The sequence below is a fragment of the Episyrphus balteatus genome, chromosome 4 (genome assembly GCF_945859705.1).
Source record: "Episyrphus balteatus chromosome 4, idEpiBalt1.1, whole genome shotgun sequence".
NCBI classification, from domain to species: domain Eukaryota; kingdom Metazoa; phylum Arthropoda; class Insecta; order Diptera; family Syrphidae; genus Episyrphus; species Episyrphus balteatus.
The window spans coordinates 3,931,409-3,957,881 of NC_079137.1; the positions used below are offsets into that span (position 1 = coordinate 3,931,409).

Below are 26,473 nucleotides of genomic sequence, written 5' to 3' on the forward strand. Positions count from 1 at the left end.
CTCTACAGTGCCGACAGCAAAAAGAATTGAAAGTGTGAAAGGAAAAAGACGAAGTTAGTTATAAATAGAAAAAAATCAATGTAAGCTTTTTTTAGAAATATATTGTTAAGATAAAATCCAGGGATGGGAACGTCATCTAAGGAAATAAATTTCCCACCTTACTTAACCTATAACACCCTACACGGTAAAAATAAAATTTCTGAATAAGATCTTTTTTTTTTACTCTTTTTCTTGCTTCCATCGTCAAATCCAACATATAGAATTACAAAACCATGTTCAGTTTTTGTTTACTTCTATTAAAAAACTCTGTTCAAAGAATTAACCAATTTTATATGATTTTGAAAGTTAAATATGCAAACGGCGCGGTTGTTAATTTACATAGTGCATAAACAGGCGTAACCAAGGAGATATTTCCATTGTTACTATGCAGATTAAATAGTTTGTTTATTTCTGTATTTGAAATGTATGCCAAATTGTTGTCAAATAAATTTACATATTTGCTAGTTGTTTAAATTTAATTTCCATTAAAAAAATTAACAAGAAATCAGAGAAAAAAAATGGGAGAAAAAAACGTAGAAGCATTTCAAACTCTTGTACGTTATGATAATCCAATATTAGTTATTAAGCATCCGGAGAAAAAAGGAGCAGGAGATGCAGTAAGTTGAAAATTATGATTTTTGGCAAAAAAAAAGAAACATATTGAAATTAAAAAAATAAAATTTTAAAAAGGAAATACCAAGACCACAAACAGCTGCAGTTGTATTCGATACAAAACGCGAAACTGAAGAGATTTTAAATTCAATTTTACCACCACGTTGTTGGGAGGAAGATGGACAATTATGGACACAAACAGTAAGTTTTTTTTGTTGTCTATATTCGAATTAAAAGGAAAAAGAAGAGTGAAATGTACTTACCAAAGTCTTTTATGAAAATCCAGCTCCTTGGTACTGAGCAAAATTTGTAAATGGAGTTTGTTTCTAATTTAAAGGGCCTTAACAATCCTTGGCTTTCCTCTGTCCTCGTCTTCGAATTCAAATTTGTAGGGTTGGTACGCCGCTGTCCACATGCCCCTTACTTGCTGCATTTTCAACTGTATGACCATTTATTCATATAATCTTAGCAATAATGTTGCATCTGCTCTTGCAACAGTATGGGTGAAATAGATGTCCCCCATTTTTTTTTTGTTTTTTTTTTTAGAGGGACATGCATATACTTCTTAAAGATGTCTTATCCTAAAACAAATTGATAAATCGTAGATAATAGGTTATGACTGAATAATAGGACCAGCTCAGATTACCTTCTTTCATATGAATGGGACAAACTATTCCTAGTTTTTATTCATTGCGCATACAAATGAGTTGGTAATTACTTCTGACCTTTTCAGATAATTTACAACAGCAGGTCGGGTCATCGTCCAGACAGAATGGATTGTTCTGCCATAGAGTTAACAGAGGATTGTTATCTTTTTTAACCATCAATGGCGGTAATTCTGATGACCTTCGCCAATGTTTCCATTGGTGCTCTACATTTGTTTTTTTCTTTGCTGAGCTTAAGTTTTGGCAGATTTTTTGATAGAAATGTATTAAGGTCATACGAGGCTACTCAAATTTGGTTGACCGTTGTCGATCTACAGATTGCAGTACCCGGTCAAATCGCGTGCAGATTTTAAACTCGTTTTCCATGTCAATTTTGACACAATAATTTTCAGAGCTTTTTATTGGCTGCTAGCTACAATATTAACTCAAAATTGAACAGCAACAGGAACCCTCAACCTAGAATATAAGGTCCTATAATCCCACTCCAGATATCAACCTAGTTTAATAAAGTTTCTTAATATTAAATGTTAAGATGCAGAGACCTCTTAACCTGTTTTATTAATAAGTTCAAACTTTCTTCTTTGTATTTAGGTTTCCAGTACTCCGGCTACCCGCCAGGATGTTATAAATCTTCAAGAAATGTTAGATACTAGACTTCAGCAGACTCAAGCCCGAGAAACTGGAATTTGTCCTATTCGTCGAGAACTCTATTCTCAATGTTTTGGTAAGTAAAATATTAGGCTTTCTCTCAAACACCCTAAAAAAAAACATTTATTATTCTCAGATGAACTTATCCGTGAAGTGACAATCAATTGTTCGGAACGAGGACTTTTGCTTCTTCGCATTCGCGATGAAATTGCCATGTCTATGGAAGCCTATGAAACGTTGTATTGTAGTTCTGTAGCATTTGGTATGCGAAAAGCTTTACAAGCTCATGAAGAGAAAGAACGACTCAGGGAAAAAGTAAAACAACTCGAAATAGATAAAGAAGCTTTGGAAGAGATAATAACAGATATGAAAATTAAATCGGAACAAAATGAACGACGTAATGCTGAATTAAGGGCTTCGGAAGAAAAGAAATATGCTGAAGAAGTTGCATTTTTGAAGAAGACAAATGCTCAGTTAAAGGCACAATTGGAGGGAATAACAGCACCAAAGAAATAAATAATTTTGTTTTTGATTTTTTTTTTGTCAAGTTAAAATGGATGTTGATTTAGTTTTGTTTATTAGTTGTCTGGTTCATCGATTTCATTAATTATAGGAGTTTGTTTAAATTTTTCTGGCTCTTTTGTTGTTGCTGGTTTCGTTTTCTTCTTGGGAGCTGGAGTTGTTTCAATAATTTCATGTATCATCCCATCGCCAGTCTCGTCTTCATCATTATCATTTTCCTTTTCTTGTGAATCTGTGTCCATTTGTTCTGTTTCTTGGGGTAAATCATCGTAAATTTGTTCCACTTCAGTCATTTGCTCCTTTAGAGCATTAACTTTACTCATGTAGAGATTGTAGACATATTCAGCCATTTCAGACATCGAATTGATTTTCTTTAGCTGAGAATCATCAATTGAAGCGCCACTCAATCGTGTTGCTGGGAAAGTTTCTTCAGGAAGAATTTGAAGAGCTTGAGGATGTTTCGTGAGCTTAAGAAAGAAAAAAAAAAAAAGAAATTAATATATCTCAAGACTTTTTGGTCCTTTTAAAAGAAAAAGTCTTACCAATTCAAAAGTAGGACGTAATTCAAAGCAATTTTTAAACAACGATACTCTGCCAAATATATAAAGACCCAAACGAGCACGACTCATGGCCACAACCAAACGACGAACATCTCTCAAATGACCAACAGCTTTTGTCCGAACTAATGATATTAAAATGTAATCGTTCTGTTGACCTTGATACTTGTCGACGGTTGTGATCTTATGTGGCCATCCAATAAGTGGATTTTTGCCACAACGCAAATTAATTACATCGCGAATAAGATGCTTTTGGCCATTATAAGTTGTTAGAATGGAGATTTTCTCAGCTGGATAGCCGAGAAGTCGCATGTACATAAAAACAGCAACAATATATTCGGCTTCTGCAAGGTTCTATAAAGAGAAGAAATTAAAAATAGAAATAAAATTGACGGTTGAGTTCTAAGTTCTTGTGTTTTTATAGTTAAGGAACATATAATTATTCGGAAAAGGATATTTTCTGACAAAAGTCTCGAAAAAAAAAACCAAAAGTTTTTTCGCGATCTGGTTGCTGAGTTATTTGTTTTTTTTTTTTTTCTTACATTCGGGAGCAGATATCTTCGGACCCCAACTTTATTCAAAAAAATAGACCTTATAGGTTCCTTATACAAACTGTTGGCACATGTATCTAGACAAAACCAAAACAAAACCTAAAACTCACCTGATAGAAAAACGGATTAGGTTCCGATTCCCCGACTCCATTGAAATCTTCAACATTAATCAATTGATAATCATGAACAAAACCAGCATTAGCTTTCTTATATTCATCCCTTTGGAAAATATGTTCAAGATCATCCAATTTCTTATAGCGCCACTTGTATAACGAACAAATACCCGATCTCGCACGACCCTGACCATCCAAATCAACCGTGGGCACACCCAATCGCACCAGCCGAGTGAATAAACTCTGTTCCATATTCGAGTATTTCTGGAAAGCCATATTCTTAATAACCGGTGGCAATTGATGATGATCTCCAATCATTATCCAACGTTTCAGTCGATTAAAACCATCCATAGGATTTTGCAATAACAATGGAATAAATGTTTCAATTTCTAGAATTTGTGCAGATTCTTCCATAAGGATGTTGTCATATTTAAAACCAAGATTAACCAATTCTTTGCGTTTCAATGCCGCATGTGTACAAGTCATGGCAATGATTTTAGCTTCTTTAACAAGTAAATACTTTGATCTATCTAAACCACTACGAAGTAATTCAAAAGCTCGAAATTCTTCAAGTTCGGTGAATATTCGAGTGATATAACGGAAACAACTCTCAGCAATTGATAGGTAGTCTTTAAATGTTTCACCTTTGAATAAGGGTTGTGTGGCATCGGAGAAAAATTTCGCAAATGGAAATTGTTCATCGAAAACTGCCTTCCACGTCGCTTCGTCTTTTACACTTGCTTCTGTGGCTGTATTAAGAAATTGCTCCCAACGAGCCATGACATTGTAGAGATAGAAATATCCAGCTGTTTCACAGGTATATGCATTGTCACCATGAACATTAATTGATTCTTGCAACTTTTGAACTTGATTAAGTAGATCTAAGCGCTTGGCTAGCACGTAGTTGACTCTTCCGTAACGACTGAAATCTTTTTCAGTCTCCAAGGCCTCCTCACCATGACCAAGACGCAGTAAATGGCGTTCATCAATGTCCAGAGCCATGATTTTCTCAAAAAGCTGATTTAAAGCCTGATTGGAATGTGTCACAATTAATGTCCGCTGATTTGGATGATTGTGATAGAGATTTGAGATGATTTGAACAGCAACATCGGTTTTACCAGTACCAGGAGGACCAACGACAAGTGTTAATCCAGGTTGCATTCCAGCTCGAATTGCTTCCACTTGGGTGGGAGTGAAACGTACAGTATTTCTACAAAGAAAAAAATTGAAGATAAACTAGACACTCAAGAATATCTTCTACTTACTTTTTAGGAGCATTGTCCTTGTAAGGACCTCGACACTCAAATACATAAGGCTTTACTGTAATTGTTTTTGTAAGTTGTGTGCCATCATTTTGACTCTCTGCATCATTATCATCATTTTTTTCAGGCACATCACCAAAAGAAAGTCGAAATGGAGCTTTCAAGAGTTCAGGTTTTTCTTCTGGACAAATAATTTCATAATCCGGAAAACTGTTACGTAGATGGTCAATATCAAGGAAGGTATCATTAAAGTCTAAGGATTTCTCTTGATTGGACATGTGAGAGTAGTGAGCTGCACTAGGATCACCATAGCCCAAGAGAATATCATGCAGCCAAGGTGGCACAACACATTCAGTGTTCATTAAGTGACGAATTGTTTCCAATACAGCCTTGAAGTTGTTTTCTTTCGGTTTACGACGCATAATGATGTTGAAACTTTCATAAACATCATCAGCTCCCTAAAGAATAGTAAAAGTATTATAAAAAAAACTTTGGAGTTTAGCCAACTTACATCCTGTAAAGCATCCATATCCAAACGATATTGGTTGGAATCCAACCACACACGGAAGGTTCTTTGTTCTCCGGGTAAAGTAGGTCGCGGATCGGGTCCATCCTCTATGACTCGACCATTAGCATCTAGCATTCCTTCAATTTCACAACCTCGAACTGTGACCAAGCCAACTTGAGGGATAAATGGTTCCCTTGAGTTGTACTTAGTTCCTAAAATCGATAAAAAAAAATTAAATTAGAATTCCTGGAAGAAAATGTAGAAACCTCACCATAAGGTTGTGTTGGTTTAACAGTAATCAAGAAGCAAACATCGTGTTTTCTTAGATTCTCCCATTCTTCTTTGATTTCCCTGCGGACACTTAGTGTGACAGCAATATCGGCCCTCACTCGAGATGGTTTCTTTTCTCCAATATGAGGTTTTGCTACTTCAACAACAGCAAATGAATGAATTGGCAGAGCCATTCTTGCCCAACCACCAAAAACAACATCACCATCTTCTGATTGCCATGGAAGCATTCTGCTTACAGCATCTTCAATATCTTGGCGAATCTCATAGGTTGATTCAAGTCGAAACAGATTGAAATTTCTTAATAGATAATCGTGTAGGGTAAGAAATTGTAGATTCAATTTGGGCAAAGCAAGACATCCATCACCAGAATAATATTCAGTTGGAACAATATTTTCATCCCAAATAATATTTTCTGTTGGATAAAGAGGCATTTCATTTAAAGCTTCCAATTGAGAGGAATATCGCTCATGACGTGATATTAATAATTCTTTGAGGAATTCTTCATCCAAACGATGCCATTCAAATGGTTCTGTAAGTTCGTCTGGAACTAAATTCAGAAAGGAGGCAATTTCTTTTAAATTGCTTGCATTTAAAGCTCCAAAGTGTTTTTCGAGGGCTTCACGTGTATCGACTGAGGCAACGTTGGATAGAGCAAACATTTTCAAATCTGGAAATTTGGCAAATGCTGCACGTTGTAGAGATGTGATTTTCTTGTAATGAATTTGTGTCATATCGTGGTCAGTCAGTGGGTCACCAGTAACATCGTTGATTTCGAAACGAGTGTAGAATTTGAGCATTTCCAATAACTGTAAAGAAAAGAGTTTATTATGTTTTATTTAGTTATTCTTTTTTTAACAGTTCAGGGAAAACAGCATTTCTAAGCTCACCTATATCATAAGGATTTTGCATACTTTTAAGTAATATTTTAAAGAAATCTCTCAGATTTTGGATTTCTATACGCTGACAGTACAAGTTATTAGTGTTATCTCATTTTAGGTTCTTTTTGGATTTTTAAAAAAATTGCCAATCCGGTTTTCAGAGGACAAAAATTGAAAAAATTATTAGCAGCATATGGGTGGTGGGAAAATTGAGGATAAATACATTTTTTTGGGGAATAATAAATTTCCCACAAATAAATTGGGGGAAAGGGGGTGGGTGGGCGAAAAAAGAGTTGGGTGTCAAAAATCGTGGTTTTTTTTTCGATTTCTGTCAAAAGTATGTAGATCGTTCTTGAAAAATGTTTTTTTTTTTTTGTTTTTTCATATTTTCTCAATATTTTCTTATATTAAGCAAAGTTTTTCTACAAAGACTTAAATAAACGGTTTAAATCTATAACACGGCATCCCAAACTTTTCAATATTCAAAAAAAAATTTCGGTAATTTTTTTTATTGAAAAATAGGCTATTTTTTCAAAATAAATTCTTAAAAAAAGAAATAATAATTTTCTAAACAAATTAAAAAAAAGGTAAAAAATGATTTGGGAAAAAAATGTATAGTTCTTTTTGCTATCTTCAACTCAATAGCAGGTCACTTTTGAGAGAAATCGTAAAAACCTACAATTTTTGATACCCCAATATTGAAACACTGCGATTCTTTCTGGATCTTTGATGGAGTTTATGTTTAAGTTTTTTGGAATGTAAGAGACTTTAAAAACAAAAATCAAAAATTAAAAAAAAAATTAATTTAATTTAAACTTTGTATTTAATTTTTTAGAAATTAATAATCAACATAAAAAAAATTGAAAAGTATTTATCAAACTTGTTTTCAAGAAATATTTTTAAAAATCTTAAAATTATTTTCTTTTTGCAAATTTTTCTAGAAGTTTTAAGATTATTATGGTTTATCGTTTACGAGGAAGCCGGAAATCAAGAAAGAACAGACACCGCTCATAAGGGTTCAAAAATAAGTTTTTTTTATTTTTAAAATACTACCTTATTTGCGACAGTACAAAATTTATTTTTATAAAAAAACGTTAGAGCTGGGGTCGAATTACCGCACACGATTACGATCATACGTTAACGTTTTGTTTATTACTCTCTCTATTTAATTGGTACAAGAAAATAGGGACACATAGCAACCCCTGTTTTTGAGAAACGTAATTTTTAAGAATTTTAAACGGGTGATATAGTACCTATATAATGTATTTAAAAAAAAAATTACTAGAAATCAATATTAAATGAAATGACAAAAAATAACAACGAAGAAATATATCCTCCCTGAGGTACTCCATAAACTATCATTTCTGATTATTTAACTGCTAAACCTACACCACACATCTAAAACAATTTAATGTCTGATGTTCATATACTTTTATACACCACTGTTTTGTCATAATCACAACATAATGCAATGTCATTCAATTAATAAAGGTAGGTAGGGTAAGGGTATTCCTACTCGATTCTCTTTTCCGGTTCAAATCACATGCATCCTATATGTATTTGTGCTTCTATATAAAGTTGATGATGATAGACATAAAAAAAAACAAAACAAAACAAAAAAAATACCTATCCAACCCTCAAATAAACATTTACCAGGACTATAGCATTCCGATTCCGTGTGTCGTATGTATGTCAATTTTATTTACTTTGGGAGCAGCAAGGAAGTGCTATTGAGTGATATCCGTTTGTGTAGCTATAACAACTGACTTTCTCCCGCCAGCCATGTGCCTTAACAAAGTTTTTATGTTTCTATTGTGTCGTCATGGAATCGTTTTTAAATGATTGTTGATGGTATTTTTCCTTTTCTTGTCCTAATTTTTGTAACTTCATATATATGTTTTCCTACATTTATTTATATAAATGTATGTATGTGTATTGAAAATACCTTTAAATTCACAGGTAAGGCACCCCTTAATGTGTTTTTCTCAGGTAAATAATACATTACCTACAGAATATAACAACTATAGAGGTGGTGCGTGCGACAATCGACAAATTACATCTGTCCTAGTTATTAGTTTTTTTTTTTTTAATTTTGTTTGCAGATGTATAGAAATTTATTTTTATTTTTTTAGAAATAAAAAAAAAACACCGGCTTGAAAGAGTTTCATGCCTCCTGTTAATCTCTTGAATTCAATTCGCAGTGTAGACTTGATATATAAAAGAAATTCACCACTCGAAACAGTTTATCTGGTGGGTATACGACCGGTTTATCTTTTTATTTGAAGAAACTCTAAGCTAAGGGGAAGGGATAGCCGATACATTTAGTTCAGTCAATAAGGACTCAAATGCAGGGATCTTAAAAAAAATGATGACGATAGCTAAGTTTGGATGGAATATTGAAGTGGGGTTCATTCAGATTATAAATCCCAGTTTGCGTATTGTTTGGTCTTGTGGGGTGTCCGCCATATTGAAAAACGCATTAGTCTCAATAGCTCGAGAACGATATGTCGGACAGACAATTTCCAAAGATCTTTCTGACTGAAAATATAATTATCTTTCTTTCTCTTGTACATCATTTTTCTCTAGGAGTATTACTTTTAGAGTGAGAGTACCAAAAATTGATGCAAGCTCTCGGTCTTTTTCCAAGAAACTAAATGCTTATATGAGTTATAGAGTTATAAAACAAAAATCGCTCTTAAAAAACGGTGAGGTCTTATTATGAGTTCTACTTTCGTCGTTTCGTGTCACTTAACAATATTTATGACAGCCGACTGAAACACTTGTCCATTCTGGCCAATCAAACTAAGTCCTATACCAGAAATTTTATTTAATTAATATGATAAAAATTCTTTTTAAAGGCTTTTTTCGAAAAAAAAAACATACTTTTAAATGCAAATATAATATGTTTTTATTAGTTGTAAACCAAAAAAAAAAGTGTTAAATAATTTTGTCTGGGTTTTCACGTGAAATGCACTTTAGTGCAGCAGATCTATAACATGTACAAAAGACCACCTAAAAATAAGCGGATTCCACATTAAATTAAGCCGATGTTTGCATGTTTTTTTAGGCTTCTTAATTTCATGAATGTGCTTATTTAAAAGAAATCCACTTGATTTAAGCGGAAAATCCTATTATTTTTATGTGGAGACATTTAAAATTAAAATAAAAAAAAACTGGGGGCCACTTAGAGATCGATCCTACAACTGTTGGGTTACTAAGCGAGTGCTTTAACATCAGCCTATTTCACTGTTGGAAATTAGTTAAATAAACTTCAACTTAAGCTGAAGTCTGACGTTAATTTTTAAATTTTTATGTTTAGTAGCTTTTTTTTTAAGATGAACATTTTTATTAAAATGAAATCAAGTTTACCTTATATTTAACAAAATTGAAGTGGAAATTGTATTGTTTTAAAAGGGTAGGATTTAAATAGGGCATCATTTTATTTAAAGGTCTTCTTTTTTTCTTTGTGTAAAAACGGTTAAAATTTTTGACTTCCAAGTTTGAATCAAATCATTTCAGTGGTTTGGACTGAAGCTTGAGAGCAAATAAGAAATTAAAACAAAAATTTCAATGGATTTTGTTTTATCTTGATAAACTGGCCTCGGGTGGTAATTCAATTGATGAATTCCGGGTCACTGTGGCGTATGCATGCTATTTTTTTTTTTCCTCTAGAAAAGTAAAGAGAATATCAAATTTTACTTTTGAACAGCTAAATCAAGCCAACAGAGTTTTTATAAAATTTTCTAATCTCTTGAATGGTGTTTTATTCATGTAAGATATAAAAAATAAAAACAACAACCACATTGAAATAAAATTTTAAACTCAAAAAGAATTTGTTCCAATCGAACTTTGTGATGACTTTTCTCATGTTGAGTTGTCTTATGATGAAATGTGGTGTAACATGCTAGGAAGCCACTTAAGCATATAAATATATTTTTCTTTTTTTTTTTTCAAGTGCTTTAAAACTTTTCACCACCACTGTATGAGACTTGATTGTCTGTACTTAACAAGTCAAATCAATTCAACATTACCGGATTCCGCTTGAACCAACAATTCAATGACTATGAAAAAAAAATACCACTTAAAGAGAAGAAGGAGAGAACAATTTCAAATTTTTTTTTTTTGTTCCTATTAGGAAAGCAGTCGAGTTGAAATCGAGAGGTATTGAAATTTTAAGTATTAAAATAGACGAAGAAGCATAAACTAAGAGAGAATCAGCCAGGCCCTCCCTCATCATCAACCATCTAGAACTCTCCATTCAATCAACGAACAGCAACAAAAAAGTAACAATTTTCTCCACTTAACTTGCCGGTAAACGATACGTTCGTTAACTCATTGTTCGTTGTACTCTTGCGTGTACTTCAAAAAATTCAGAAATACAAAACAAACTGCCATTTCTATGTATCTCTCTGAGCTCCACTATATGAGTCTTTTCTGACTCTGTGCTGGTTCTAGTTGCGGCAATTTTTCCGACTTCGGTATGAAATAAAAATTCCAACTCTCCTCTACTCAATAGCATTCAAAACGTGCTTCAAGTAAGAGCGTGGTTGTGTTTCGGTCGGTTCTCGTGGTTGTTGTCATTGTCAGTCAGTAGTTGTCGGTTAGGTTTTCGTTTTATTTTTTTTTTACATTTTTTGTTGGTTTGGTTTGTGGTCTCATCTCATTAGTCGCGCTAGTAAGAGTCTCTTTCGTCATGACAGTAACTTAATTTCAGCGAATTTTATTGGATTTAATGATATTTCTGTAAAAAAAATCATTCAATTTTCGAGAGGAAAAAAATAAAGACGAATTTTAAAACAAGGAAGCACTCAATTCCGAGAGTATACTCTTGGATGAAACACAGAACCAAGACACAAAGACCCTCGTCAAAAACAGTGGGGGGACAGGAATTTTGAATTTATTTATTTTTTTTGTGGTCGGCTAAGTGAGGAGCCAGCAGTGAGATACACCACAGGCCGCAGATACTTTTGGATGAAAATTCAAAAAAAAAAAAAAAAAAAACTGAATCAAAACACTCCTCTCGATTCGCAGTAAATAAATATTAAAAAGTCGTGCGATATAAGAAGACTTCTCTGGTCCGTTCGTATCGTTTTGTGCTGTTTTTTTAATTTTTTTCTGACCGCACAAAAGCATTGAAAGATCATCTCTTCCAAAAGATATACTCCTACTTACAGTTGCAATTAAAAAAAATAAAAAAAAAAACAACAATATTACTTCCCTTACGTGATGTTATGATTGAAATTATTTTATATTATCATCGCGCACCTGAAACGTAACAGAAGCGTGTTGAGTATATCTGTGTGTGTGTGTTTTTTTTTTTTTGTATGTATAAATATTTGAGTAAATGGTGCGCGCAAAAATATTTAATTTAATAACAAAATGATGAGTCAACGTATTAAACAACCAGCAGCAGCATTTAAGTTACGTCGACTACGTCATAGATGGACGACGACATCGACGACAAGTTTAGGTATGATTTTAGCAATGGCGGTAATGAGTGTGTCTCATTTGAGTGAAATCAAAGGTGAGACATTACCACAACAACAACAAAATTTAGATCGTGATGATGTTAACCTGGTGCAGGTGAATAAATGTTGCGAGAAATTCGAGATACATTTGGATACAGTATGCACTCAAGTTAATGAAACAGGTGAGCATGATAATAAAAAATAAAATGCACGACTGGGCCGTACGAACTTGCTCTTAGAGTTTGAGTTGCTTAAATTTTTAAGACTTTTTATATAGAAATTTGGGAAATGTAGGTAAATAAAAACAAACAAAAAATAAAAAAACTTAAAAATCGTTTTTTAAAGAAATAAAACAAAATCTGAAATCAAATTTCCCCTCAAAAGATGTATTTTTAGAAAAAAAAATTTCAAAATCGTTTTTTTGAAAATTAATAATTTTTTTGGAAAAAAAGTTTTAAAATAAAATTGGTAGAAATCAATAATGGACATCTTAAACCAAAATTTCAAAAAAATTCAATGTCCCGTTTTCGAAAATTTGATTTTTCAAAAAAAAAAAAAAAATCAAAATTAGTAAAAAATCCTAAAATTATATTTTTTCAAAATTTTATTTCTGATTTATATTAAAATTATTATAAATGCTCTTGTGTAAAAAAATTTGTTGAAATACGAATAGCAGTTTGGTAGAAAATCATATTTGAAAAAAAGGGGTTCTATGGTACCGTTAATAATGATTTTCAAACAAAAATTTTTTTTCATCAAAAGATACACCTTGTTTTAAAACTAACATTTGATTTTTTTTTTTTAACAAAATCGTTGGAACTTTTCCGAAATTTTTGTATGACAGGTACCGTTATTTTTGGTCCAAAAAAATTAATTCCAAAAATACCTCTGGAGAGTTTCCAAAAAATTCTACATACCAAGTTTGAAGTCAATCGGTCCATCCTTTTAGGCTGTTAAGGCTCCTTATACAGACAGACTGAGGGACAGACGGACTTCCGGGACCCATGATAATAAAAAATAAAATGCACGACTGGGCCGTACGAACTTGCTCTTAGAGTTCAAGTTGCTTAAATTTGTAAGACTTTTTATTTAGAAATTTGGGAAATGTAGGTACCTTAATAAAAACAAAAAAAATAAAAAAAAACTTAAAAATCGTTTTTAAAAAAAATAAAACAAAATCTGAAATCAAATTGCCCCTCAAAAGATGTGTTTTTAAAAAATATATTTTCAAAATCGTTTTTTTGAAAATAAATAATTTTTTTGGAAAAAAAGTTTTAAAATAAAATTCACTAATGGACATCTTAAACCAAAATTTCAAAAAAATTCAAAGTCCCGTTTTTAAAAATTTGATTTTTCAAAAAAAAAAAAATTCAAAATTAGTAAAAAATCCTAAAATTATTTTTTTATTTAAATTTTATTTCTGATTTATATTCAAATTATTATAAATGCTCTTGTGTAAAAAAATTTGTTGAGATACGAATAGCAGTTTGGTAGAAAATCATATTTGAAAAAAGCGGTTGGTACCGTTAATAATGATTTTCAAACAAAATTTTTTTTCATCAAAAGATACACCTTGTTTTAAAACTAACATTTGATTTCTTTTTAACAAAATCGTTGGAACCGTTTTCGAGAAATTAAACTTTTCCGAAATTTTTGTATGAAAGGTACCGTTATTTTCGGTCCAAAAAAATTAATTCCAAAAATACCACTGGAGAGTTTCCAAAAAATTCTACATACAGACAGACAGACGGACTTTCGGGACCCACTTTTTTTGCATTCTCTATCATATTAATATCATGGAAAATTGTTATATCATCTTTTTTTTTGTACGAATGCATAACTTGTTACCTATGTATATAGTACCTATATCGCAAGTAAAAAAATCAAAGGAGTTAAAAAAAAAACAATCATAAGTGGGTTGATTTGGGGAAAAATAAACACATAAACTACAGGAAATATCATACAAAGTTGTAGGTTATTTTGCGTGTCACTGTTTTGATTTTGAGTGAACATGAAAAAAAAAAAAAAAACATTAAACTTTACTCAGGTGTAACCAATAGGCATGACTAAAATGAATATTAATTTGGAATTTAAGTAGAAACGTATTTGATGATGAGTGGGAGGATTACGGCGGAAGTGACTGGAATAAGTGTTCATAAGTAGTTGTTTATATGGGGATGGATGGTGACTGACTGAAGGTAGGTAAATAGGTTAAGAAAAAGTAATCAATAAATTTATTGAGTCTGGGATAGCGACAAAATTATTACAATTTGGTAGACGAAAAGTTTCTGTGTTATTTGCGTTCACAAGAAAATGTCGATATTAGATTGTAGTAATAGAATTACATATACAAAAATTATTCTCTACCAACTGTGATTTTTCATGTCGGTTTTTTTTTGTTTTTCCAATATTTACAACGATTATTTCGAACCAATAAGCTATAAATAATTTGATTACACATTAAAGATTTATTCAATCACACTTAGAAATTGTAAACAAATTTCTTTTATGTTAGAAAAGATATACAAAAATAACTACAAAATGTTAGTGCAGTTAAGTGTTTGATTTTCATTTTGTTAATTCGTTTACATTTTCTATCAAATGTAGTTTTGAAGCTATAAACCCTAGAAATTTAATAGACAGTGGTGGTCATATTTTTCCAAAATATGTTTTCTAGAAATCTAGATGGTTGTCAGTAGCATTTAGGTTACCAATAACCTTGCGTACACATAATTTCGTTGAAATTTATACAAAAAAAAAAAAAAAAAAAGAAACTTGAAATCAACGAAAACTACATTAACTATTTCTCGGACTGATTTAGCATTGAACTTGATAATTTTAAAATCATAATAGAATGACGTTAGTTTAAATTGGTTTTTTATCTTAAAACATCCTTAACTCAAAGAAAGTTGTTTACACTTTGAAAAAAAAGAACCAATTTAAACAAAAAAAAAAAAAATTGGCAGTCACTTGGAGATCGACTACACAACTCTTATGGCGTTTTCGATTGGAAGTCTGGAAGCGTCCGGAATCATTCTGAAAAAGTTTTATTCACACAAAACTATGAGTTTTGTGCGAATAAAACGCTTTCAGAATGATTCCGGACGCTTCCGGACTGCCAATCGAAAACGCCATTAATTCACTACACGAGTGCGTGAAGAAAACTCTCCAATTTTGACATTGACATTGAGACTTTAGAAAATAAATGTTAGTGCCCGACTATTAAAGATGATCGATTTTGTTTTCCTATCTATGGAATAGTAAAAGCTATTTATTACATTCAGTAGGTACCAAAGTCTGCCAAACAGCTCATGCAATTACAATGTATGAAATATCAACACTGAAATACATAATTTAAATCATTTAATTAAATCAAAACAAAAAGGCATATACATATTTGCTTTTCTCTATATTAGAAACTGTAACAATCTGACATCCTTATCATTGTCATTTTCCATCCCTATCAGAATTTCATTAAAATTCCGGTATAAAATCATTTGCAGCAATGCACCATTATCAGGCAATGAATCAAGTGCCACTACAATTTTTTTTTTCCTCAAGAGTTCCCTCAAATATGTGACATCTGGTTGGCACGTTTTGCCTGTTAAAGTGAAACAACTCGCGGACAATACCAAAGGATATCACTTTGTTGATATACAAAATGATACGAAAACAAAAAAAAAAAAGAAGAAATAAATCACCAGAACGTTTTTACCGTTGTTGTGTCAACCATCAGCTTCGTATGCATTTGCTCTGTAACGAGTTTTAATTAAAAATCCATTTAAGGTATGTTCAGTTCACTCAACTAACCATCACGCAAAAAACTATCTGAGTCTACTTTTTTGTTTCCTCTCTAGGTTGTAAAGTCATTTATTCTCTATTCGCAAAAGGTACTTAGTTATAGGACAGGAAAAGTTCAATGGACTCCCAATGGTCGAAACAAAAAATGCCTGCTGCTGCCATCTCTCAATCAGGCAGAAATACAAAAAAAAATATAAAACAAGATATACGATATGCTAGCACGTTGCACGACTCATTGCAATGTCCACCTGCAGTGAATTGATTGTACCACCTAGCAGGATAGCTAATTTCATTCGACACATAAATAAATTAAAAAAAAAAAAAAACACAACCCAACTAGGAGAAAAAGTGCCAACAAATCGACTATTTGTCTGCTGTCTGCAACGTGTAAATGAAATCAACTAAAAATGTCACAATGCAACATGTTTAACGGTTACACTCAATGAATCCACATAGACGACATAGTGAAGGTCTTTTTTTCTTGCAGAAATAAATTAAACATCATTCATTAAGCCCATCGACTTCCTTGAACGTAAGATGATTTTTTGTAATTTTGAGCATTTTCACCAATTTTCAATTATTTTTACACTTTTCAATTATTTTTGGAGCATGAATCCTGAACATTTCACCTTTGAACACCTTAATTTATTAATAACGCATTCCACAATTATTTATCAATGAAAAAATTGAAACTGCGTTACTAATAAATACATAAAATAAACTGTGGAATTGCAATCAAACGATTTTCGATGAATTTAAATGCGTTCCACAATCATTTCTTAGGCCAAAACGAACTTATAATCGGCACTTTGTAAACTGCAACCTATTAAAATTTCATAAAATGTGGCTAAAAGCACTTTTTTCCTTTATATCTGCAGGTTTTGGATCATACTACTTAAATGCCAACTTTTACAAACCCAACAAATTGGGAATGTGAAAATGAATGAGTTCCACAACGAGTAATGAGTCGAATAACCAATCTCTCAGTATATAATTAGAAGAGAAGAGATACCCACAAACTAAATTATTTCTATCTTCGTGACCTTTTTTTATAAATAATTGTAACTCCTACTTTTTCAAAAGAAAATGTTCGAAAAAAAATCTTAAATTAAAATTTGTGGATTGCAAAAACTGTATAATTATAATTTAAAAATGTTTGTAGTATTAAAGTGAAAATTTGACGCAATTTGTCTCTCTATGTATATTTCACTTTCACCCAAACGGAGTATTTGATGTGAAAAAAAAATAATGTTCTCAGGAGAAATGAAAAACAAACGCGTTCCACTCCACAACATGATAGAGCCCGGACATTAATCAATAATTTCGATTTTACAAGATGTGGAATGCAAGTGATGTAAAATTTAACACCAACACGATTATGAATGAATTCTACAATTTAATTCAAAGAAAAATAAATTGAATTATTTTGTCAATTACTTAATTAAATAACCAATAAGAAAAGATGTAGTCTCTGAAACCTCAATTTTAAAATTTCTCATATGTATAGGTTCCACAATTATTCTTAATTAAGGGAAAAATCTGAAGTATATGAACAAAATTGACATTTTAAATAAATAAATAGTTGTGATTTTAAAATTTTAACGAAATACCGTTTGCATAGCTTCTAGTTTATCAAGAAGTTTAATTCGTGAAATACCCCTATGTATTTTGCGCGCAAAACATTTACCGAGAATAGATTGACAAAATAAATAAATAACAAATACAATAAAATAAGGGAAATAATATGCATCAATTAAACTGAAACCAGACGAACGCCAAATCGCAAATTATTATGTAGGGCAACAAAATGAAAAGAAAAAAAAAGGGAAAATGTTTACACGATTGGAGTACATCCATTGTGCTCTTTTGTGTCAACATTTTGCGTATAGTTAAAGATTTAAGTGAATAAATTTATTTTGTTTTTGTCTGTAGTCTGAAATTTGTTCATCCGTCAGTGGATGTGGTTGGCAGAGGCATAAATGATGGTGGGAGTGTATGATTCGGGGTGCTTGGCAATCAAGTGAAGTTTTATAAATAAACTATGATTTCGACTAAATCAATATACAAAGGCAGAAACACAAACACAATATACTCAAAGAAGAAAAAAAAAGGATTGTGTATTAATTTTTGCCATCAGGCATAATTAGGTGAACTACAAATAGTCCCGAAGAAAATATTAAAAACCAAGGATTTTATTTCAGATGATTTTGAGTAAATAAAATATTTTAGCTGTGGGGCAAATGAAACCCCAAACGTTTAGGGTTTATTTTTTAGTAAAACCTTTGGATATTGTAGATAAATCAATTTGAAAAGTTCGGAATTCTGAAAAATATAAAAAAAATTACGCGATGCATTTTTGAAATTGTAGGAAGAATTTAAGTTTCAAGTTTTTTGAGTTTACTCAAAGAAAAAACGAACAAAACTGGAAATTCAAAAATCCAAATTATTGATCCATTCGAACATCTCTTGAAAAAATAATATTACTTTTTTCTCTATATCATTTTCTGGAATATGGATTTTTGAAAACATTTAAAATTCCAAAAACCAAATACGTAACCAGAAAACCAAAAGATGCAACTCTCTGAAAATCAAAAACTATATCAAAATTCCCTAGATTTTTTTGTTTCTGGATATTGGGGTTCCTAAATTCTACAAAATCGAAACTTTAAGTTTAGAAATTTAGATCAGTATCAAAGTTTTTAACTTTTTCTTTGACCCGGCAAAGTTCATTAATTTTATTATTTTAAAACGAACATTAGACTTTTTTGTTTAAATTTTTATGTTGGTTTCTGTTTCAGAATTCTTCCAACCAATGTTTACGAGTTACAGTGGCGAACATAACATTCCAGTGAAATATAAATTTGTGATTGGTATACCAGGATGTGGATCAATGCAAACATGGCCTATATACCATTATCCAGGAGTAAGTTAAACAACACCCATACAAATACAATAAAATCTATCAATATTAATTTGTTTTAAAATTTATTCAGAGTGCAGATAAATTAATTCTTTTAAGTGATGGTAAACTACGACATTATACAAATACAAATGAGGATCAATACGAACATGCAGATTATCAAGATGAAGATGATAATGAACGTAAACCATTATTTCATGATTATAGACAAGGACAGTATTGTCTTGATAAAGTAAGTTAATTTCTTGGTTTTATAATCAATTATTTTGAAAGAAAAACTCTTAATTTTTTTTTTAAGGCAATTTCAACAAGTGGTGATCATCGAACAATACTTTTTGCCAACATTTGTTTAGCAAAAAAAGAAATCAAATGGACTGATACAAATTTTTTACTCAGGAAAATCTTGAATCCAATTTTTCATGGTATCTCAATTATCATGCTTTTATTGGTTGCAATTATTTATTTTATTTTACCAACTTTAAGGTAAGATGTTAATATACCAAAAAATCAGGACTCATAAATAATTTTTCTTCTTCGTTATTTTGAATAGAGATTTAGTTGGAAATATTATAACAACTATTGCCATGTGCCTTTTAGTGAGTCAAGCTGCTGACCTCGTTAGGATTTTCACAGAATTTAGCAGTCATGTTAGCTATATTATTGTGGGTAAGTTTTTTTTAACCGAATTTGTATTTGAGATTGCTCTAGGGACAGTTTGAAAATTAATATTAATAGTGAAATAAAATTGTGGAACCTATTCACTAAGGAAGATATGTAAGAAAGTTGAATATCAAACGAACTAAGAATTGTCTGTAAACATTCTTTTCTCCAAAAACATAGTGCAAGGTTTAACGGGTTCATTTCTTTTTTTTTTTTTCAAAAATTAATCAAATAAATGAATACGTTCCACACAACTTTTTACATCATATTTTTAGCCCTATAAGAACTGTATGCATTTAAATTTGAATTTAAACTTTACGTGTTTTTTTCCAGATACAATTTTATACATTAGCTTATTGGGGGCATTTTTCTGGCTAAATAGCTTTGGTTACTACATATGGAAGACCTTCAGGTATTTAAATCAATTTATTATTGTTTTCCATGAACTTCTTTTTCTATCAATACATTTTTGATTTCTTTCTCAGATCTAGGAATGTTTTTTTGCGAGTAACAGATGGTCGTAAATATTGTTATTATTCAGCATATGCCTGGGGTGCTACTGGAACTATGGCAGCCACTGCAATATTCTCACATTTCTTCCTCGATGCCGATTCGTATAAGAAACAAAATATAATTGCCGATCAAGAGACTATCGGTTGGCTGGGAATAGCAATGTTTTTCTCACCAATTGCGTGTACAATTTTAATTGATATATTCTTTTATGTAACAACATTAAAATTGATCAATCGACGAAATGTTTATGGAAGAATTCAGCATAAACTTAAAGCAAAGTAATTATAAGATGATTATGATTTAAATTGTTATTCTAATTTCTTTTTTTTTTTTTTCTTTGTAGCTTTATTATGTATTCATTACTACTACTTGTGATGGTGATATCATGGATATTTTTAATTCTATCTTGGTTAGAATATGAAGGACTATTATATGCACATATAATAGTCAATGCTATACAAGCTCCATTAATTTTATATATTTGTGTCTTAAGACAAAAACATGTAACATTTTTATTGAAAAAATCATGCTGCTACAACGAACCACCATCGTCAAACGATTGGGGAGACGAAATGAATTATATGAATGGAAATGATTATTAACGAACAAAAATTAGAATAAAGAAATAAAAACTGCTGCCAGAGCGCAATGAACTTGAATCTCTAGGATGTAAAAAAAAAACAAGAAAGAAATATCTTTTAAGGCTCTTTTAAGGCTATTATGGTAAAAAATATTTTAAAAAAAAACTTTAGCTAGTAAAACAGAATAAGCACAGAAGTGTACTTAAAAAAATTATTTATTATTTTAATAAAAAAAAAAAAAAACAAAGATATGGCAAAGTGTTTCTTTTCTGATATTTTGGATCTTTTAACTCATCTTCTGGAGTTTACTATAATTTTTGTATAAAAGAAAATAGATGAAACCGATTTTAAGCACAAAAAATAAAAATGCAAACGGGGATCATTCCTGACTTTTTATACCAGTTGAACTAGTAAAATCAATACAGAAAACAACACATTATTTGAAAAAATATGGAGAACACTTTGATATGATCAGAACGGGAACAATGCCCGATTCTTTTAAACAAACAATAATTATACTATCCTTTCTGAAAGTAACCCTGATGATGTATCAAACTATTGTGGTCTTTATATGGACGGATGAAACACAAATACTAAACTGCGTATGGAAATAAATACTCCACTTTAGATCAGAAAATAAGCTTAATTGATCTGCTGGACGATTCAACGCAACGATCATAGCAACTCATAAATAAGCCTGCAACTGCACTGTGGGAAAAGTAATAAATAATAATTGTCTTGCAACTAACTGATCTTTTGAAAGTGGTACCTACCTGTTCTTTAAAATATAGAGAGGTGGCATTTTAAGAAAGAAGGAATTAAAAACGAACTAACAAATTGTCACTACTTGTCCGGATATTTGCTTTCAAAATAATTTAGTTTTTGGGTGAGCCACTTTAGTATAAGCCCGTCTACATTTATCCTGTTCCTCAGTTTTAATTAACCTAAGATTAAGGCGGATAATGGGTCATAACCTTTATCTTGTGATTTTCGTTTGGTTAACCGTTTTCAACAACTATTTTCTAGCTCTTGTAAAAAAAATGAAGCAACTGCAAAGGGCAAAAACAAGAGAGGAAAGATGGGCATATGTTCAAAAAACTTTATAGCTAATATCATGAATACATCAGTTTAAGAATTCTGCCAAATCCCTGTACAACTAAATAATAGAACAAAAACTTATTTCAACAAAACTCACCTGTCCAAACAATTTGCCTTCTTCTCGTTTTATCAAATTGCAAATCTGACATCTAACCAACACGTGGCAATCATCTAAGACTGTGTTAAAGAATCTACGTGTCGGCAGGAGTGCTTCCAAATCGATAATAAATTCAAGAAACCGTTCACAATAATGAACAATATCATTATTAACCGGTCCCTCGGCTGGAATTTTTTCCAAAATATTAAGAAAGTTTATCATCAAGTTCTGCAAAAAACAAGTTCAAATCAGTGCGATGGTTTTATTTTAGTTTAAACAATATAGTTACCTGAAGGAAACGCCTTTCCCAATCAATTTCCGGTTTGTTTTCTGTCTTCTCCTTTTTTTGAATCTTTTTCCAAAATTTCTTCCATTCTGGTATGTCTCGGAGTTCTTGGTCACGGCGTTCTAGAATTTATACAAATATATCTTTAGTGTACATATACATACTTTACGGGATTTATTTAGTAACAAATTTAGTAATAGACACTTTGAATTATAAGAATGATGAAACCCTTCTCCAATATCTTCTAAAATAATTTGAAGAGCAAACCTGACAAATTTTCTCTAAACGTTTTCAATTCACTTTTTATTAAATGGAGCATTCCATGAAAAATGGTAACTTTTTATAATTAGGAAAAAGAGTAATAAATGGGATTTATTGCAATGAAAAACTTCTTTAGGGGCAGAAAACTCTTTATCAAGAGTTAACAAGTGTTTGCGAACTTAACTCCTAAATCGATATTCACATAGCCAAACTTTTCATCAAGTTTTAAGTAAAAATAAACGCTTAAACGTGGTGGACTTAATGTCGCATACGTAACGCAACATATGTATCTAATTTATGGTTACTATATTTGTTAAATTGCGACTTGTGGACGCTTCATTACATAGAAGGGATAATATAAAATTATTTCTAAGTGTTCAATCGATCTAAAAACTGTTACGGCGCTTAAAATCTATTTCAAACACTAAAAAACATGCAAACATTTGATATACGTTACAATGGAAAGCTCCAAATTCAATTGTAGAGCTCCAAAAACACAATAATATTCAAGAACAAGACGCACAACACTGCGATATATCGACTTAATCGTATAAGGATCTTTAAAGTCAAATGAATTTCTTTTTATGAATCCATGAAAGGAATTTTCTTTGGACACATTGGAATTAATCCGTAAACTAAATTTAAATTTCGAATCGAATGTGACACGCAAATCTTTGAACTCTTCTACTATTTGTAACGGTAGATTATTTAATGAAAAACTTGGAATAATATTCAACATAGTCCTGTTGAAGGACATACAAGCACACTTTTCCATATTTAATAAAAAATCGTTATTTTGTTTATCTAACCGTTTAAAAGATATTTGAGGTCCATAAATCGAGAAAAACTTTAAAAATTCGTTTTTTGTTCTTAATTTTGTAACAAATTGAAAAATTATAATAATCAAACGCATAAGACATATTCTTGTAGGAAACAGATTGCTCCACAAAAAAGGTCTTATTAACTTTTTTCATTAATCTAACCATTCTGAAGATATTCGAGGTCAAAGTTAAAAGAAATTATAAAAACATTTTTTACTTTTAAAAATTTTCTAATTCACTGAAAATTCATTATTTTCAAATTAGCAATATGTATTCTTGTAATGGCTTAAAAGTTTTATACAAAAATAAATTTTTTTTTTTTAATAAATATATACAAAATCAAAAATACCCTTTTTTAACAGTTTTTGATGTTATGTCCTTTTGCGTGATAATTTGTTATAAATAAATATGTGGAGATTTCTCAAAGAACTAAACTTCTTCTTTCAAAATCTGTTTAAATCTTTTTAATATCTCTTTTCCTTTCTGAGAAATCCTAAGTTGAATTCAACATGTTTGGTGCATATTCTCTATGCAAACAAATCTTATGTTCGTTTGGGTTTCATGGCAAATCTCAAAAAATTCTTTACCGATAGCTTTCAAATTTTGACATAATATTCTATTTGCATTGCTTTAAGTTTTTTGGAAATTTTTTAGGTAAGAATTTTTTTGAGATTTGCCATGAAACCCAAACGAACATAAGATTTTTTTCTGACTTCGTATTCGAGTTTAGCATACGAAAAACCATTAGAAAAGTATACGCTGACTTTTCGATTAGTGAAATCGAATAGGGCAGAAAAAATGAACGGACTTAAATTTGAATATCTGAAGATTTAAAAATGATATCAGTTTAATTGAAACGCAATTAAAAAGAGACATATTTCTTCTAAAAATAGAGCCATTATTAAAATTTTTACCGTTATTATTTGCAGAGTTATGAGCCAAAACATGAGGGAGAGTACGTAAAAGTACGCTTTTTTCATAACTAATTAAGCTCGATAAAAGATTTTAAAAAAGCTTTTTTCTTACTATTTAGACCCCAAGGAACATTTCTTCATCAAAAAATCTGGGTTGCAAGACACTTCGAGTTGTGTCCTGTTCAAACGACCCGTGGCCTTTTTTGTAGAGCGTTCAATTTCCTACAAGAATATGTAAAGAAATTTGCAAAAAAGTCGATTTATAAAAAGATAGTTTTTATTTAGGAGAAGCTTGATGTAAAAATGCGAAGCGGAGGACCTTCCCATTAATATAAACAGCTCATATTGGGTGTGTATATTCTAGAGGTGTCTAGCAATCGATTTTTCGGAGTACAAAATCAAAAAAAAAAAAATTGATTTTTTGACCCACCTACTTTTTTGTCTACTCTACTTATATATAAGTTTAAATTTTGACCGCTCTTCCCATACAAACGGAAACACTGTGGAACGCACAGTGGGGAAAAGGCGGAAAAAACCCATATTTCGGAAGTACGATTTATTTTGATACTGCACGTGTTTCTAACAGTAAATTAGTTGAAGAATCAGAAAATGAAAACTGTTTTTCAAAAAAAAAAATTGTGGGTCTTGAGAATCTGAATGCTGAATCTGAATGTGAAGTCCGTTTTGCGAATCAACCCAAAATTTTTGATAAGATTGCAAAAAAAAAATTTAAAACCCACAATTTTAAAGTTTTTCCCAATTTAGTCGCTGTTGGGATCAGGAGTTTGTGTTAATGAAACCTGAGTGGCACATTTACCTATTAAAACAAATGTTTTTTTCACTAAGCCACTTTTTTGACTTTATTTATAACTATCGGAATCGGAATACAATAAAACTGGTTATTTGAAGCCTCTTTTATCTTTAGTTCCACTTGTCTCCAAAAAAAAGATAGAATGATTTGATGGAATGTTCCGCTAATTGAAGGAAAAGTTTGGGTTTGGTAGCCGTTTAAATTTTAGAACTAACAAAGGAAAAAAAGTTTTCAAAAAAGTTAAACTTTGAAAAAAATGTCATACCTACCGTTTTTGGATATTTTTCCTTTTTTGAAAATTTTTTATTTTTTTTTATTTATGTAGAATTTAAATATTATTAATAAAATGTTCAAATAAACTCAAAAGAATTTGATTTTTCTAGTAAAAAAAAGTGATTGGAAGTAAGTCATTTACAGCTGCAAAAAATTGTTTTCAGATTTTTTAATATACATAATTTTTTCTGAGTGGATTTGGCAATGGGTGGTCATTAATGTAGGTTTGTCTTGCTATTAGCTACCTTTCCTGCAAATTTCATGAAAATTGGTTCAGTAGTTTAGTCTTAATTGAGTTTTTTCCGGTCTCCCATACAAGGCGCCCCACTGTGGAACGGCCCATTGATGCCATGAGCTTTAAGATTTTTCTAAAAGAGAAGGTATGTAAATTAACTCTGCTGACTGCTTTTACAAAGTCAGTGTAAATCACATGAATTTGTTTCCGATTGTCCAGAGTATTGATGCAAAAATATGTGAATTCTACTAGATTAAAATTAGTAGACCTACCTACATTTCCAAAAACCGTGCTAATATTTAATAAACATGATTGGGATTATCGTATACTTACTTGGTTGCAAACATGTCCACATCGACAGCGAGACCAATCTCTTCGCCTGCTCTCGACACAATTCAATTTCCATGCTATTGAAGCAGTGATTAATGAAAACCAACAATGCAGTTTGTTCACGAATTTGAAATGCACTTAGATTCTCACCACGCGGCAAACATGATTCAATAACTTGTCGAAATAATGCCGAGAATTCTTCAGCTTTCGTCTCGAATATTGGCCAAACTTCGACACGTTCTCGGAACTTTTCATTCACCATAACAACAATGGACATTACATGTGCATGACTCGCCTGTCCAGCTTTGTAATTTGGCCAAAGATAGTTCTCCAAATATTGACTGAATTCGAGCATCATAATGCGACGAATTGAATGTTTGGAATCTTGTATTTCCTTTGCATAGATTTCTTCGATAACATTCGGATCGAAGGGCTGATGGTCAGCTTGGGTTTCAGCTGACCAATATTTTGTTGCAAGCTATAGTTTTTGTTAAATAAGATTTATAATAATAATCGTTTAATAAACGTTTTATAGAGCAACACTTACAAGTGAAATAACATCAGCATTTATTTGGGATATTGTCACAACGGGTACTTTGAATTTATTTTGACCATCATTGGGTGATTGTTTTTCTTTCATTTGAATACAAAATTTTAATCTGATTAGCAGGGAAATTTGTGTTTTTTACAAAAATAAAAATAAAAACAAATTTTTAACAAAACAGCACGGAGAAGAAATAAACCGCGAATGAAAACAA

At 31.1% G+C, this 26,473-nt stretch overlaps 3 protein-coding genes across 4 annotated transcripts; 2 read left to right on the forward strand and 1 right to left on the reverse strand.

Moving 5' to 3' along the window:
* The first annotated feature begins 517 nt into the window (after window positions 1–517).
* Window positions 518–2,594, forward strand: LOC129918004 (putative inner dynein arm light chain, axonemal). Its single transcript, XM_055998292.1, has 4 exons — window positions 518–656; window positions 730–852; window positions 1,908–2,040; window positions 2,101–2,594. Exons 1-4 carry the CDS (start codon window positions 558–560, stop codon window positions 2,478–2,480), a joined length of 735 nt encoding a protein of 244 aa, XP_055854267.1. The 5' UTR covers window positions 518–557; the 3' UTR covers window positions 2,481–2,594.
* On the reverse strand, window positions 2,100–26,473 carry LOC129918002 (RNA helicase aquarius). Its single transcript, XM_055998288.1, has 10 exons — window positions 26,263–26,473; window positions 25,719–26,193; window positions 22,074–22,192; window positions 21,785–22,012; window positions 5,749–6,574; window positions 5,481–5,689; window positions 4,973–5,427; window positions 3,705–4,917; window positions 3,029–3,397; window positions 2,100–2,953 (listed from the first exon to the last, which is right to left on the reverse strand). Exons 1-10 carry the CDS (start codon window positions 26,353–26,355, stop codon window positions 2,543–2,545), a joined length of 4,398 nt encoding a protein of 1,465 aa, XP_055854263.1. The 5' UTR covers window positions 26,356–26,473; the 3' UTR covers window positions 2,100–2,542.
* On the forward strand, window positions 11,832–20,697 carry LOC129918003 (probable G-protein coupled receptor Mth-like 5). 2 transcript variants are annotated; one of them, XM_055998291.1, is made up of 9 exons: window positions 11,832–11,946; window positions 12,054–12,296; window positions 18,714–18,838; window positions 18,909–19,067; window positions 19,134–19,318; window positions 19,386–19,501; window positions 19,829–19,907; window positions 19,981–20,286; window positions 20,352–20,697. In XM_055998291.1, exons 2-9 carry the CDS (start codon window positions 12,119–12,121, stop codon window positions 20,608–20,610), a joined length of 1,407 nt encoding a protein of 468 aa, XP_055854266.1. In that variant the 5' UTR covers window positions 11,832–11,946; window positions 12,054–12,118; the 3' UTR covers window positions 20,611–20,697. The 2 variants fall into 2 exon arrangements, with proteins under 2 accessions (XP_055854266.1, XP_055854265.1); XM_055998290.1 differs by lacking the exon at window positions 11,832–11,946 and having other exon boundaries at window positions 11,956–12,296.

Excerpts from the sequence above, each read along its gene's own strand:
- LOC129918003 (XM_055998290.1), top strand. The coding sequence starts at position 12,026 with ATGATGAGTCAACGTATTAAACAACCAGCAGCAGCATTTAAGTTACGT. Across the intron at positions 19,502-19,828 it reads TGTTAGCTATATTATTGTGG|ATACAATTTTATACATTAGC; the intron begins GTAAGTTTTTTT and ends GTTTTTTTCCAG. Across the intron at positions 19,908-19,980 it reads TACATATGGAAGACCTTCAG|ATCTAGGAATGTTTTTTTGC; the intron begins GTATTTAAATCA and ends TTTCTTTCTCAG.
- LOC129918002 (XM_055998288.1), bottom strand. The coding sequence starts at position 26,355 with ATGAAAGAAAAACAATCACCCAATGATGGTCAAAATAAATTCAAAGTA. Across the intron at positions 22,013-22,073 it reads GGGAAAGGCGTTTCCTTCAG|AACTTGATGATAAACTTTCT; the intron begins GTAACTATATTG and ends TGTTTTTTGCAG. Across the intron at positions 5,428-5,480 it reads ATATGGATGCTTTACAGGAT|GGAGCTGATGATGTTTATGA; the intron begins GTAAGTTGGCTA and ends ACTATTCTTTAG.
- LOC129918004 (XM_055998292.1), top strand. The coding sequence starts at position 558 with ATGGGAGAAAAAAACGTAGAAGCATTTCAAACTCTTGTACGTTATGAT. Across the intron at positions 657-729 it reads AAAAAGGAGCAGGAGATGCA|GAAATACCAAGACCACAAAC; the intron begins GTAAGTTGAAAA and ends AATTTTAAAAAG. Across the intron at positions 853-1,907 it reads GACAATTATGGACACAAACA|GTTTCCAGTACTCCGGCTAC; the intron begins GTAAGTTTTTTT and ends CTTTGTATTTAG.